Raw genomic sequence first — 15,291 nt, forward strand, 5'->3', positions numbered from 1 at the left:
ATCATTACAGTCTGTGCCATTGGTTGAAGGTGGTATTGGGGGCGTATCCTTTCCATTTGTGGCTGAGTTGTGTGCTTCCCATAGTGCACTGCAGAGAGAGGAGATGGCAGCTGTGCTTGAGGAGAATGGATGCAGCCCCCCTCCTGGGGTGAGTACAGGGGCCACATTGCTATATAGAGGTCTAAGAGGGTGTCCTATACAGGGACTGGGAGGAAGGGGCCCCAGAGACCTGGGTGTCCTATACAGGGACTGGGAGGAAGGGGCCCCAGAGACCTGGGTGTCCTATACAGGGACTGGGAGGAAGGGGCCCCAGAGACCTGGGTGTCCTATACAGGGACTGGGAGGAGGAGGGGCCCCCAGAGACCGGGGTGTCCTATACAGGGACTGGGAGGAGGAGGGGCTCCCCAGAGACCGGGGTGTCCTATACAGGGACTGGGAGGAGGAGGGGCCCCCAGAGACCGGGGTGTCCTATACAGGGACTGGGAGGAGGAGGGGCCCCCAGAGACCGGGGTGTCCTATACAGGGACTGGGAGGAGGAGGGGCCCCCAGAGACCGGGGTGTCCTATACAGGGACTGGGAGGAGGAGGGGCTCCCCAGAGACCGGGGTGTCCTATACAGGGACTGGGAGGAGGAGGGCCCCCAGAGACCGGGGTGTCCTATACAGGGACTGGGAGGAGGAGGGGCCCCCAGAGACCGGGGTGTCCTATACAGGAACTGGGAGGAGGAGGGGCTTCCCAGAGACCGGGGTGTCCTATACAGGGACTGGGAGGAGGAGGGGCTCCCCAGAGACCGGGGTGTCCTATACAGGGACTGGGAGGAGGAGGGGCCCCCAGAGACCGGGGTGTCCTATACAGGGACTGGGAGGAAGGGGCCCCAGAGACCGGGGTGTCCTATACAGGGACTGGGAGTAGGAGGGGGCTCCCCAGAGACCGGGGTGTCCTATACAGGGACTGGGAGGAGGAGGGGCTCCCCAGAGACTGGGATGTCCTATACAGGGACTGGGAGGAGGAGGGGGCTCCCCAGAGACCGGGGTGTCCTATACAGGGACTGGGAGGAGGAGGGGCTCCCCAGAGACCGGGGTGTCCTATACAGGGACTGGGAGGAGGAGGGGCTCCCCAGAGACCGGGATGTCCTATACAGGGACTGGGAGGAGGAGGGGCTCCCCAGAGACCGGGATGTCCTATACAGGGACTGGGAGGAGGAGGGGCCCCCAGAGACCGGGGTGTCCTATACAGGGACTGGGAGGAAGGGGCCCCAGAGACCGGGGTGTCCTATACAGGGACTGGGAGGAGGAGGGGCTCCCCAGAGACCGGGATGTCCTATACAGGGACTGGGAGGAGGAGGGGCTCCCCAGAGACCGGGATGTCCTATACAGGGACTGGGAGGAGGAGGGGCCCCCAGAGACCGGGGTGTCCTATACAGGGAATGGGAGGAAGGGGCCCCAGAGACCGGGGTGTCCTATACAGGGACTGGGAGGAGGAGGGGCTCCCCAGAGACCGGGGTGTCCTATACAGGGACTGGGAGGAGGAGGGGCTCCCCAGAGACCGGGATGTCCTATACAGGGACTGGGAGGAGGAGGGGCCCCCAGAGACCGGGGTGTCCTATACAGGGACTGGGAGGAAGGGGCCCCAGAGACCGGGGTGTCCTATACAGGGACTGGGAGGAGGAGGGGCTCCCCAGAGACCGGGGTGTCCTATACAGGGACTGGGAGGAGGAGGGGCCCCCAGAGACCGGGGTGTCCTATACAGGGACTGGGAGGGGGAGGGGCTCCCCAGAGACCGGGGTGTCCTATACAGGGACTGGGAGGAGGAGGGGCTCCCCAGAGACCGGGGTGTCCTATACAGGGACTGGGAGGAGGAGGGGGCTCCCCAGAGACCGGGGTGTCCTATACAGGGACTGGGAGGAGGAGGGGCTCCCCAGAGACCGGGGTGTCCTATACAGGGACTGGGAGGAGGAGGGGGCCTCCAGAGACCGGGGTGTCCTATACAGGGACTGGGAGGAGGAGGGGCTCCCCAGAGACCGGGGTGTCCTATACAGGGACTGGGAGGAGGAGGGGCCCCCAGAGACCGGGGTGTCCTATACAGGGACTGGGAGGAGGAGGGGCTCCCCAGAGACCGGGGTGTCCTATACAGGGACTGGGAGGAGGAGGGGCTCCCCAGAGACCGGGGTGTCCTATACAGGGACTGGGAGGAGGAGGGGGCTCCCCAGAGACCGGGGTGTCCTATACAGGGACTGGGAGGAGGAGGGGCTCCCCAGAGACCGGGGTGTCCTATACAGGGACTGGGAGGAGGAGGGGGCCTCCAGAGACCGGGGGGTTCTATACAGGGACTGGGAGGAGGAGGAGGGGGTGTCCTATACAGGGACTGGGAGGAGGAGGGGGTGTCCTATACAGGGACTGGGAGGAGGAGGGGGTGTCCTATACAGGGACTGGGAGGAGTGGGTTGCACATGGCCTCTGTAGTAGACGTTGAATGTTATGTATTGGTAGGACCTGGATGTGGGACTCAGGAATAACGCCCGCCATAAGCTGCAGTCTCTCCTGAACAGAAACATGCGGATAGAGATGACAGATGGGCGTTCTCTGATTGGCTGCTTCCTCTGTACAGACCGGGACTGTAACGTCATCCTCGGGTCCGCCCAGGAATTCCTCCGCCCCTCAGGTGAGACCCCATTGGACACTCAGAATGCACAGGAGGTAATCCAGCAGTGCCAGTTTAACCACTTGCCGCCCGCCAATGACAGATTGACGTCGGCAAAGTGGTTGTAGAATCCTGACTGGATGTCATATCACGTCCTCAGGATTCTGAGCCGCTGCGCGCCCCCGGGGGCGCGCATCGCGGCGATCGTTGTTGCGGGGTGTCAGTCTGACACCCCGCAACACCGATCTCGGTAAAGAGTCTCTCACGGAGACTCTTTACCACATGATCAGCCATGTCCAATCACGGCTGATCACGATGTAAACAGGAAGAGCCGTTGATGGCTCTTCCTCACTCGCGTCTGACAGACTTGAGTAGAGAAGAGCCGATCGGCGGCTCTCCTGACAGGGGGGGGCTCGCGCTGATTGTTTATCAGCACAGCCCCCCCTCGGATCGCCACATGGACCACCAGGGATGCCCACCAGGGAAGGGCAAACCAAAAAAAAAAAAGTCTGGGAAAAAAAAAGCAATAAAAGATGACAATCAGTGCCCACAAATGGGCACTGACTGGCAACATGGGTAAATCAGTGCCACTCCACAGTGACCATCCATGCCCAGTGCCCACCTATCAGTGCCCATCTGTGCCACCCATAAGTACCCATCAGTGCCACCCATCAGTGCCGCCTATGTGTGCCCATCAGTGCCGCCTATGTGTGCCCATCAGTGCCCATAATTGAAAGAGAAAACTTACTTATTTACAAAAAAATTAACAGAAAAAAATAAAAGCGTAATTTATTTTCAATCTTTTTTTTTTTTTTTGGTTGTTTTTGTGCAAAAAAAAAAATCGCAGAGGTGATCAAATGCCACCAAAAGAAAGCTCTATTTGTGGGGAAAAAAGGACGCCAATTTTGTTTGGGTACAGTGTAGCACGACCGCGCAATTGTCGTTCAAAGTGCGACAGCGCTGAAAATTGGCTTGGGCGGGAAGGTGCGTAAGTGCCCGGTATGGAAGTGGTTAAATGCCAACTGAGGGTACAAGAAAAAAAATATCCAAACCCCCCCCCCCCCCCAAATCCCCTTTTGCTTCAGCCATCATGCTCTGATTGGCTGCTGGGCCTCACATACACCCTGTCCCTGTTCAGGACTGACATCTGAAGATAGAGAGGACTACGTCATGTAATGGGTGACTGTCCTCCTGTACCTCTGACCTGTGCAGAGTCCTGAGGAGGACTGGAGGACGCTCTTCTGGCTTGAGCTCCGCTCTAAGGCTGGCTGATAAAACGTTTAACAATATCGCCACCTGCTGGCACAAGGTAACTATTTGTTAAATCGAGAACTCTGGGCACCTAAAACATCATCATTAACCACGTCAGCCAAGGAAGATTTTACCCCCTTAATGACCAGGGAACTTTTTGCGATTCAGCACTGCGTCGCTTTAACGGACAATTACACGGTCGTGCGACGTGGCTCCCGAACAAAATTGGCGTCTTTTTTTTTCCCTCACAAATAGAGCTTTCATTTGGTGGTATTTGATCACCTCTGCGGTTTTTATTTTTGCGCTGTAAACAAAAAAAGAGCGACAATTTTGAAAATAAAAACAATATTTTTTGCTGTAGTATCCCCCAAATTTTTGTTAAACAATTTTTTTCCTCAGTTTAGGCCGATACGTATTCTTCTACATATTTCTGGTTAACCACTTCAGCCCCGGACCATTTTGCTGGTCAAAGACCCGGCCACTTTTTGTGATTCGGCACTGCGTCACTTTAACTGACAATTGCGCGGTCGTGCGACGTGGCTCCCGAACAAAATTGGCGTCCTTTTTTTCCCACAAATAGAGCTTTTTTTTTTGGTGGTATTTGATCGCCTCTGCGGTTTTTATTTTTTTGCGCTATAAACAAAAATAGAGCGACAATTTTGAAAATAAATGAATATTTTTTACTTTTTGCTATAATAAATATCCCCCAAAAACATATATAAAAAAAAAAACATTTTTTTCCTCAGTTTAGGCCGATACGTATTCTTCTACATATTTTTCGTAAAAAAAAATCGCATTAAGCGTTTTTTGATTGGTTTGCGCAAAAGTTATAGCGTTTACAAAATAGGGGATAGATTTATGGCGTTTTTATTAATATCTTTTTTTTTTTTTACTAGTAATGGCGGCAATCTGCGATTTATTCATTTATTTTTTTTTTTTTTTTTTTTTTTTTTTTTTTTTATCGCCACCTGCTGGCACAAGGTAACTATAGTAAGCAATTGCTTACTGCAATTTTTTATTTTATTTTTTACGAAAAATATGTAGAAGAATACGTATTATGGTGGACACTTCGGACACTTTTGACACATTTTTGGGACCATTGGCATTTTTATAGCGATCAGTGCTATAAAAATGCATTAATTACTATAAAAATGCCACTGGCAGGGAAGGGGTTAACACTAGGGGGCGGGGAAGGGGTTAATTATGTTTCCTAGGTGTGTTCTAACTGAAGGGGGGTTGGGGGGGGTGGAACTGACATGGAGAAATGACAGATCGCTGTTCATAGGCGCGCGCCCCTAGTGGCTGAAATGCGAAATCACGTTCTATTACGTGATTTTGCGCAGCCGAGCCGACCTGCCGCCGTAAAACTGCAGCGGCTGGTCGGCTAGTGGTAAAAAAAAAAAATTTGCAATAAGCGTTTATTGATTGGTTGGCGTCTACAAATTATGGGATAGATTTACGGTATGTCATTTTTTTTATTATTATTATTTTTATTAATTAATTTTATTATTATAAAATTATATATATATTAGGGCCGAAACAACTAATCGATTAATCGCCAACTAATCGATTATGAAATTAATCGATTACAATTTTCATAATCGATTAATCGGACAGTAACATAATGGGGTTAAAAAAATTTAAGTTAGCCCTTTATAGTACAAAAAAGCAAATCGCTACTGTAAATATTACTTTCACGGTCCCACAGTAAAAAAATTAACCCCTTACAGTAGCGATTATTTGCTCTTTTTGTACTTATTTTCGTTTTTTTTAACCCCCATTATGTTACTAAACATCTCAGGCCGGGGGTCACACCTCTGTGTTTTTTGGTGCTTTTTGCAGAAACGCACTACAGTTCATTTACATGTTTTCCTATGGGACACGTTCAAATCCATGATTGTTTTTCAGCTGCTGCGTATTTGGAAAGGGCGAGGAGTTTTCTACGCAAAACAGTGCCATTTTGTTTTTTTGGTTCAATATACTTCAATGGAGAAGCTGCAGAAAAGCATGTCATGTGTTTTTGCGACAATTTGTGTTTTTTAATCTGCCCAACAACAAATTGGCCCAATTTTTTTTTTTTAATTGGTAATTTTTTTTTTTTAAGGCTATTATCCGATTAATCGAAACAATAATTGGCCAACTAATCGATTTATGAAAATAATCGTTAGTTGCAGCCCTAATATATATATATATATATATATATAATAATGACTTGTATATTACTGCGATGCGCAATCTATTGGCCTTCTATAAATCCTGTATAATAATAATAATAATAATAATAATAATCGTGCAGATTTCTGGGAAAATCAGTAAGCCAATCACACAAGCAGGACATTTCCTCCCTGGGGGGGTTCTGTACACCTCCCAGGTCGCCATATAGCATTTTACAGAAAACGACAGCACTGCAGATTGAAAAGCAAAGATCGTTTTTAATAAAATTCAATTACAATACGACTCGCGTCGCAGGTGTATAAGCTAGATCGTTTATTTTTTTTGTACTTGCCCAATTTTTTCCCCACAAAAATGGAGTCACCTTTTAACTACTCCAGACCCGGGCCATTGTAAAAAGACGGCCACAAGGTGGCTCTACAATGCCGGGAGGCCGTCTTTTTATGGCCTCGGGTCCTCCGGCCACTGGGGGGGCTCGGCGCGTCATCGAGATGCCGATGCGCGTGCCTGGCGACCGCGATGTCCGCCAGGTACCCGCGATCGGCAGTGACGGAGCCAGGGACGTGGATCTCTAACTCAGGGATCTACGTCCTGTCAGGGAGAGAGGAGACCCATGGTGTGTCTCTTGTACATAGGGACAGCGATCGGTCACCCGCCCCCCCCCCCCCACAGTAAGAATCACTCCCTAGGGAACACATTTAACCCCTTCCTTGCCCCCCTAGTGTTAACCCCTTCCCTGCCAGTCACATTTATACAGTTATCGGTGCATATTTATAGCACGGATCGCAGTATAAATGTAATTGGTCCCAAAAATGGGTCAAAAGTGTCCGATGTGTCAGCCATAATGTCGCAGTCCTGACAAAAATCGCAGATCGCCGCCATTCCTAGTAAAAAAATTAAAATAATAAACAACAAAAAAAGGCAGAATTCTATCCCCCTATTTTGTAGCCACTATAACTTTTGCGCAAACCAATCACTATACGCTTATTGCGATATATTTTTTTTTTTAGAAGGATACATATCGGCCTTAAAGCGGGGGTTCACCCTATCGACAGGAAAAAAAAAATTTTTTTTTCTTTTACCTTTAAATCAGGCACTGTAGTGCGAGCTACAGTATGCCTGTCCCGAATTTTTTCCCCCCATACTCACCTTGTAGTCGTCCATCGAAGATACCGGGGAATGGGCGTGCCTCTGGAGACGGAGGATGATTGACGGCCGGCTCTGGCGCGTCACGCTTCTCCGGAAATAGCCGAAATAGGCTTGGTCTTCACGACGCGTGCGCATAGCCTGTGCGCACGCGCCGTGAAGAGCCGAGACCTACTCCGGCTGTCTTCGGGGAGAGTGACGTGCCAGGGCCGGCCGTCAATCATCCTCCCTCTCCATAGGCACGCCCATTCCCCGCGGGAGCCGGAATCTACGATGGACGACTACGAGGTGAGTCCGGGGTTAAAAAAATCGGGACAGGCATACTGTAGCTCGCGCTACAATGCCTGTCTCGATGGTAAAATCGTGTGGGTCAGGGTGAACTACCGCTTTAACTGAGAGAAAAAAAATATATATATATATATATATTAAATATATATATTTATAATTTTTTTTTATTTTTTTTATTAAATGGCATATTTATTACAGCAAAAAGTAAAAAATATTGTTTTTTTTTTTAATTATCAAATACCACCAAAAGAAAGCTCTATTTGTGGGGAAAAAAGGACGCCAATTTTGTTTGGGAGCCACGTCGCACAACCGCGCAATTGTCCGTTAAAGCGACGCAGTGTCGAATAGCAAAAACTGGCCGGGTCCTTTACCTTGCCTAAAGGTCCGGGTCTTAAGTGGTTAAAAAAAACACAATATATAATTCCAGAGTTAACATGCTTTTTTCTGTTCCACTAAACTCCCTTTTCTCTCCCCTTCAGACACTTTTCCTATCCGGGAGCCTCGTGTCCTGGGTCTTGCCATGGTCCCCGGGCATCACATTGTGTCCATACAAGTGGAGCTGGAGAGCGTCACCTCCCCTCAGTACCTGTGAGCGGCGCAGGAGAGCGGACGTCAGGTGTTCCTGAGTGCAGAATATAGACATTGGCTGTCTGTCCCATCCCCCCACCCCCCAGATCTGTGTGTACATTTTTCTATAATGCCAAAAATAAATTATTTTTACTGCCTCCTCTTCTCATTGGTCATGCTTGTTCAAGTGAGGACTCCATCTTGAGGACTAGACATGTGCAATTCGTTTTGTTTCTAATTAGTTTTTTTACGAAAATTTGTTAATTACGAATTTTCATATTTACGAACTTTTTATTTACGAATTTTCGGACTTCCGAAAATTTTGAATTTTGGTATTTCCGAAAATTTTGAATTTTGGTATTTCCGAAAATTTTGAATTTTGGTATTTCCGAAAATTCAAATTGACGAATTTTCGAAAATTCAAATTTACGAATTTTCGTATTTCCGCTTTTTTTTACGGATTTCGGAAATACAAAATTTTTTAGAATTTTCGAATTTGGAATTTTTCGAATTTGGAATTTTTCGAATTTGGAATTTTTCGAATTTGGAATTTTTCGAATTTGGAATTTTTCGAATTTGGAATTTTTCGAATTTGGAATTTTTCGAATTTGGAATTTTTCGAAAATTGAAAAATGTTTCAAATTTCGAATTTTCGTATTTACGAATTTCGAAAATTAGAAATGGAAAAATTTGAAAATTTAAAAATTTAAAAATTTAGAAATTTTGAAAATTTAAAAAATATTAGAAATTTCGAAATTTCCGAAAAAAAAAAAAACGAATGAAACAAAAACGGAAAAACTAATTTTTCGAATTTACGAAAAAAAAAAAAAACGAAAATAAACGAAAAAAAAGTATTTTTTGGCAGTGCACATGTCTATTGAGGACCTCTCCTGGTTGGCTGTCAAACTCATCCATTGGCTTCAATACTTTCTGAGGAATCTGCAGATCTGACTTCCATTTTTATATATAATCAATGTACTTGTTCCCGGGGACTAGAGTTCTTGGGAGGAGGTCAGCAAACGGTGAGCAAAAGATGATCCGCACTCCGGTCATTTCTCTTTAAATATTCGTTGTATTTGTTAACAAGCCACAGTGAACAGTTGACGAGTTTCAGCCTATAAGGCCTTAGTCTTAGGGTTATGACTAGTGGTGCAACGGATCACCGGTGATCCGAAACAGGTCACCCCCCTTCAGATCGGCACACACTTCGATCCGCGGATTGCCGCCGTGGCCATAACATTAGGAAAGGCCACGGCCATCTTGGTACACCCGGCCGCGGCCCTCCTCTCTGTTTACCCCCACAGAGGAGGAGGAGCCCGCACGGTGTCTTACACCGTCGTATCTTGGGCTGCAATTTCCTGCTAGCCACTAGGTGGCGCTTCCGTACAGTTGCGCAAGGAATATGCAAATTAGGTAGTTACGTCGATTCAGAAACGTACGTCTGGCCGGCGCATTTTTTTTTTTACGTCGTTTACGTTAGGCTTTTTTCGGCATATAGTTACCCGTGCTATGAGGCGTAGCCAATGTTAAGTATTGACGTCGTTCCCGCGTCGAGTTTTAAAAATGTTACGTCGTTTGTGTAAGTCGTTCGCGAATAGGGCTGGACGTAATTTACGTTCACGTCAAAAGCAATGACGTTTTGCGGCGGATTTTCGAGCATGCGCACTGGGATTTTTTCACGAACGGCGCCGTTAAAAAAAAAAAAAAGGAAAATACGCGGGGGTCAAAGCAAATTTAGATAAAACACGCCCCCCAACATCCCCATTTGAATTGGGTGGGCTTACGCCGGCCCACATACATTACGCCGCCGTAACTTAGGGCGCATGTTCTTTTTGAATACAGAACTTACGCCCAAAGTTACAGCGGCGTAACGTATGAGATACGTTACGCCGGACAGATAGACCATTCTATCTGAATCCGGCCCCCAATGTTTTGCATTTAGAGCCGGGGTATTGAATTACAATGAAACAAAAACATGTATTTTCTCTTCGAATCGAATGTTACATTCGCCCCGGGGGAAAAGCAAAACATAGAAACCGATGTTTCACGCGTATTACAGGCTTTATGAGTGACTTTTGCGCAAATGCAAATTTGTTATTTTATTTTTCATAAACGGACCCCCTGAGACATTCAGCCCGGCATGTACAGGGCCCTGTTTAGTCTTCAGAGTGTGATTTAATTTTTCCCTCGGATGAAGGTTTACACATGCGCTGCCAATGGATATCATTTTTAATAAAGAATAAGTGGGAATGTTCTAAGGCTGCTGCAGTTCCTCAAAGCTGCCACTAGATGGCGCTGTAGTTGCAGTGTTGGAGTGACCAGTGTATTCTTATGACTTGCATAGTGCTGTACAGTACTGTAAGTCCCATACTTAAAGTGAACCTGCCAGGGTGGTAACAAGTATGCCGACATGTTCTATGAAGGAGTTCTTGCACCAGTTTCTGTAAACTGTAGAGAGTGTAAAAACCTCAGGAATCGCACTAATATTCCACCTTCATAAAGCCGTGTCCAACCGGTTTCATTTTCATGGGGTCGCCATTCTGCATAAAAAAAAAAGTTTGGCATTGCTCACCCCCCAGCCCCCCCCCTCCCCCTCCATGCTACAACCCTTCCCCACATATTATTAATCATTAAGGCACCTGGGCCCACAAGAGAAAGAACAGCCTGCATGTAGATTGTATGCAGCCCTCAGGGGCCCCTACAGACACTGATCTGGGTTTCCTTATTGCTCTGGTATAGAATGTGGTCTCGCAGTCTTGTGTAATGTATTTATCAGTCTAGGACTGTCTCTTGAAGCGTGAACTCCAGTCTACAACAACTCCTATATCATGTTCATAGTCCTGAAAGTCTCCTGCAGCATGTCTACAGTCTCTGACCATCTCCTGTACCATGCATGCAGTCTCTGACCATCTCTTGTATCATGTCTGCAGTCTCTGACCATCTCTTTTATCATGTCTACAGTCTCTGACCATCTCTTGTACCATGTCTACAGTCTCTGACCATCTCTTGTATCATGTATGCAGTCTCTGACCATCTCCTGTATTATGTCTGCAGTCTCTGACCATCTCTTGTATCGTGTATGCAGTCTCTGACCATCTCTTGTATCATGTCTGCAGTCTCTGACCATCTCCTGTATCATGTCTGCAGTCTCTGACCATCTCTTGTACCATGTCTGCAGTCTCTGACCATCTCTTTTATCATGTCTACAGTCTCTGACCAACTCTTGTACCATATCTGCAGTCTCTGACCATATCCTGTATCATGTCTGCAGTCTCTGACCATCTCTTGTACCATGTCTGCAGTCTCTGACCATCTCTTGTATCATGTATGCAGTCTCTGACCATCTCTTGTATCATGTATGCAGTCTCTGACCATCTCCTGTACCATGTCTGTAGTCTCTGACCATCTCCCGTACCATGTCTACAGTCACTGACCATCTCCTGTACCATGTCTGCAGTCTCTGACCATCTCTTGTATAATGTCTGCAGTCTCTGACCATCCCTTGTATCATGTCTGCAGTCTCTGGCCATCTCCCGTACCATGTCTGCAGTCTCTGGCCATCTCCCGTACCATGTCTGCAGTCTCTAACCATCTCCCGTACCATGTCTGCAGTCTCTAACCATCTCCCGTACCATGTCTGCAGTCTCTGACCATCTCCTGTATCATGTCTGCAGTCTCTGACCATCTCTTGTATCATGTCTGCAGTCTCTGACCATCTCTTGTATCATGTCTGCAGTCTCTGACCATCTCTTGTACCATGTCTGCAGTCTCTGACCATCTCTCGTATCATGTCTGCAGTCTCTGACCATCTCTTTTACCATGTCTGCAGTCTCTGACCATCTCTTGTATAAAGTATGCAGTCTCTGACCATCTCTTGTATCATGTCTGCAGCCTCTGACCATCTCTTGTACACACCTCCCAACTTTTTTGAGATGGGAATGAGGGACACCAATCAGCAAAAGTATGCAGCCATAGGACACGCCCCCTTAAAGGAGAATTGTAAAAAAAATACAAGATTGGTTAAGCCCACAATTGTTTTTTTTAACACTACTATTCCTTTATATTGGATTTTGGAATTTACAAATGCAGAAGTTTTAGAAATCGGATAAATTGTTTAGAGCTGGAAAACACATTTTCATGGATAAAAAGTAAATTTTATATACATCTATGTAGATCAGACCAAAATGAGGGACAAATGAGAATGAATGAGGGACAGAGGGACATTGCTCCAAATCAGGGACAGTTGGGAGCTATGCTTGTATCATGTCCACAATCTCTGATCATCTCTTGCATCATATCTACAGTCTCTGACCATTTCTTGTATCATGTCTGCAGTCTCTGACCATTTCCTGTATCATATATGCAGTCTCTGACCTCCTGTATCCTGTTGCAGTCTCTAACCATCTCCTGTATCCTGCCTACAGTCTCTGACCATCCAATGTATTATGTCTGCAGTCTCTGACCATCTCTTGTATCATGTATGCAGTCTCTGATCATCCCCTGTATTATGTCTGCAGTCTCTGATCCTTCTCTTGTATCATGTATGCAATCTCTGACCATCTCTTGTATCCTGTCTGCAGTCTCTTACCATCTCCTGTATTATGTCTGCAGTCTCTGACCATCTCTTGTATCATGTCTGCAGTCTCTGACCATCTCCTGTATCCTGTCTGCAGTCTCTGACCATCTCCTATATTATGTCTGCAGTCTTTGACCATCTCTTGTATCGTGTCGTCAGTCTCTGACCATCTCCTGTATCCTGTCTACAGTCTCTGACCATGTCTTTATCATGTCTGCAGTCTCTGACCATCTCTTGTATCTTGTCTGCAGTCTCTGACCGTGTCTTGTATCATGTCTGCAGTCTCTAACCATCTCTTGTAAACTGTGTGCAGTCTTTGACCATCTCCTGTATCCTATCTGCAGTCTCTGAGCATCTCCTGTATCCTGTCTGCAGTCTCTGACCATCTCCTGTATCATGTATGCAGTCTCTGAGCATCTCCTGTATCCTGTCTGCAGTCTCTGACCATCTCCTGTATCCTGTCTGCAGTCTCTGAGCATCTTCTGTATTATGTCTGCAGTCTCTGACATTCTGTTGTATCATGTATGCAGTCTCTTACCATCCCCTGTCTGCAGTCTCTTACCATCTCCTGTACTATGACTGCAGTCTCTGACCATCTATTGTATCATGTATGCAGTCTCTGACCATCTCTTGTATCCTGTCTGCAGTCTCTGACCATCTCTTGTATCATGTATGCAGTATCTGACCATCTCCTGTACTATGACTGCAGTCTCTGGCCATCTATTGTATCCTGTATGCAGTCTCTGACCATCTCCTGTGTCATGTCTGCAGTCTCTAACCATCTCTTGTATCATGTCTGCAGTCTCTGACCATCCCCTGTATTATGTCTGCAGTCTCTGACCATCTCCTGTATCATGTATGCAGTCTCTGACCATCGCAACTGTTTTCGAATAGAATGAATTTGATTATGAATGGAATTCGATTCGAATGGAATTAAAATTTGAACTGATTTGAATTTTCCAAATGTGACCCGATTTCGAATTTGAATAAATGAAACAAATTATGAAAAAAAATTTAACAAATTTTAACTAAACACATTTATGTAAATACTGAATGGAAATTATACTAAGCAAAAAAACAAACAAACAGAAAAGCACCCAGGTAAAGTTATTACACATACTGGGGGTAACGTGTTTTGATGCAGTATAATCACTTGATCAACTCGTTGTAACCAAACCAATCAAACTGCGTACAAATGCGACGTTCGGTCTTCGAGTAAATCGATCCTTTTCCATTAAGAAGCTTCCATCGCTAGATCCACAAAATCATTTAGTCTGTGCTAAAAACCAGACAACAAACTGCAGGTAGCGAACCCCTACCCCCCAGAAATCCAGTGTCCCCATCAATACTTTGCTTCTTATTGAAGAATGATCTGTAGCCATGGAAGCAAAAGCCTGCAAGGTCTTCAGGATCTGGATATAGGGACAGTTCCATGCCATGGGCCATGGGAAGATCTTATATGTGCCATGGGTCATGGGAAGATCTGGTTATATGGTCAGTTCCATGCTATGGGCCATGGGAAGATCTGGTTATATGGTCAGTTCCATGCTATGGGTCATGAGAAGATCTTATATGGATCATGGGAAGACCTTGTTATATGGACAGTTCCGTGTTATGGATCATGAGAAGATCTGGTTATATGGACATTTCCGTGTTATGGGTCATGGGAAGACCTTGTTATAGGGACAGTTCCGTGTTATGGGTCATGGAAAGATCTAGTTATATGGACAGTTCCGTGTTATGGGTCATGGGAAGATCTGGTTATATGGTCAGTTCCGAGTTATGGATCATGGGAAGATCTTGTTATATGGACAGTTCCGTGTTATGGGTCATGGGAAGATCTGGTTATATGGACAGTTCTGTGTCATGGGTCATGGGAAGATCTAGTTATATGGACAGTTCCGTGTTATGGGTCATGGGAAGATCTGGTTATAGGGACAGTTCCGTGTTATGGGTCATGGGAAGATCTGGTTATATGGACAGTTCCGTGTTATGGGTCATGGGAAAATCTGGTTATATGGACAGTTCCGTGTTATGGAAAGATCTGGTTATAGGGACAGTTCCGTGTTATGGGTCATGGGAAGATCTGGTTATATGGACAGTTCCGTGTTATGGAAAGATCTGGTTATATGGACAGTTCCGTGTTATGGATCATGAGAAGATCTGGTTATATGGACATTTCCGTGTTATGGGTCATGGGAAGACCTTGTTATAGGGACAGTTCCGTGTTATGGGTCATGGAAAGATCTAGTTATATGGACAGTTCCGTGTTATGGGTCATGGGAAGATCTGGTTATATGGTCAGTTCCGAGTTATGGATCATGGGAAGATCTTGTTATATGGACAGTTCCGTGTTATGGGTCATGGGAAGATCTGGTTATATGGACAGTTCTGTGTCATGGGTCATGGGAAGATCTAGTTATATGGACAGTTCCGTGTTATGGGTCATGGGAAGATCTGGTTATAGGGACAGTTCCGTGTTATGGGTCATGGGAAGATCTGGTTATATGGACAGTTCCGTGTTATGGGTCATGGGAAAATCTGGTTATATGGACAGTTCCGTGTTATGGAAAGATCTGGTTATAGGGACAGTTCCGTGTTATGGGTCATGGGAAGATCTGGTTATATGGACAGTTCCGTGTTATGGAAAGAT

At 46.3% G+C, this 15,291-nt stretch overlaps 1 protein-coding gene across 1 annotated transcript; it reads left to right on the forward strand.

The window, feature by feature from the left end:
• Positions 1-35: 35 nt before the first annotated feature.
• On the forward strand, positions 36-8,220 carry NAA38 (N-alpha-acetyltransferase 38, NatC auxiliary subunit). The gene is made up of 3 exons (XM_040346822.1): positions 36-148; positions 2,488-2,659; positions 7,975-8,220. Exons 1-3 carry the CDS (start codon positions 104-106, stop codon positions 8,085-8,087), a joined length of 330 nt encoding a protein of 109 aa, XP_040202756.1. The 5' UTR covers positions 36-103; the 3' UTR covers positions 8,088-8,220.
• The last annotated feature ends 7,071 nt before the right edge of the window (positions 8,221-15,291 follow it).

The sequence above is a fragment of the Rana temporaria genome, chromosome 3, assembly GCF_905171775.1.
Source record: "Rana temporaria chromosome 3, aRanTem1.1, whole genome shotgun sequence".
Classification (NCBI taxonomy): domain Eukaryota; kingdom Metazoa; phylum Chordata; class Amphibia; order Anura; family Ranidae; genus Rana; species Rana temporaria.

Coding starts and splice junctions, on each gene's coding strand:
- NAA38 (XM_040346822.1), top strand. CDS start 104: ATGGCAGCTGTGCTTGAGGAGAATGGATGCAGCCCCCCTCCTGGG. Junction 149..2,487: donor GATGCAGCCCCCCTCCTGGG/GTGAGTACAGGG, acceptor ATGTATTGGTAG/GACCTGGATGTGGGACTCAG. Junction 2,660..7,974: donor GGAATTCCTCCGCCCCTCAG/GTGAGACCCCAT, acceptor TCTCCCCTTCAG/ACACTTTTCCTATCCGGGAG.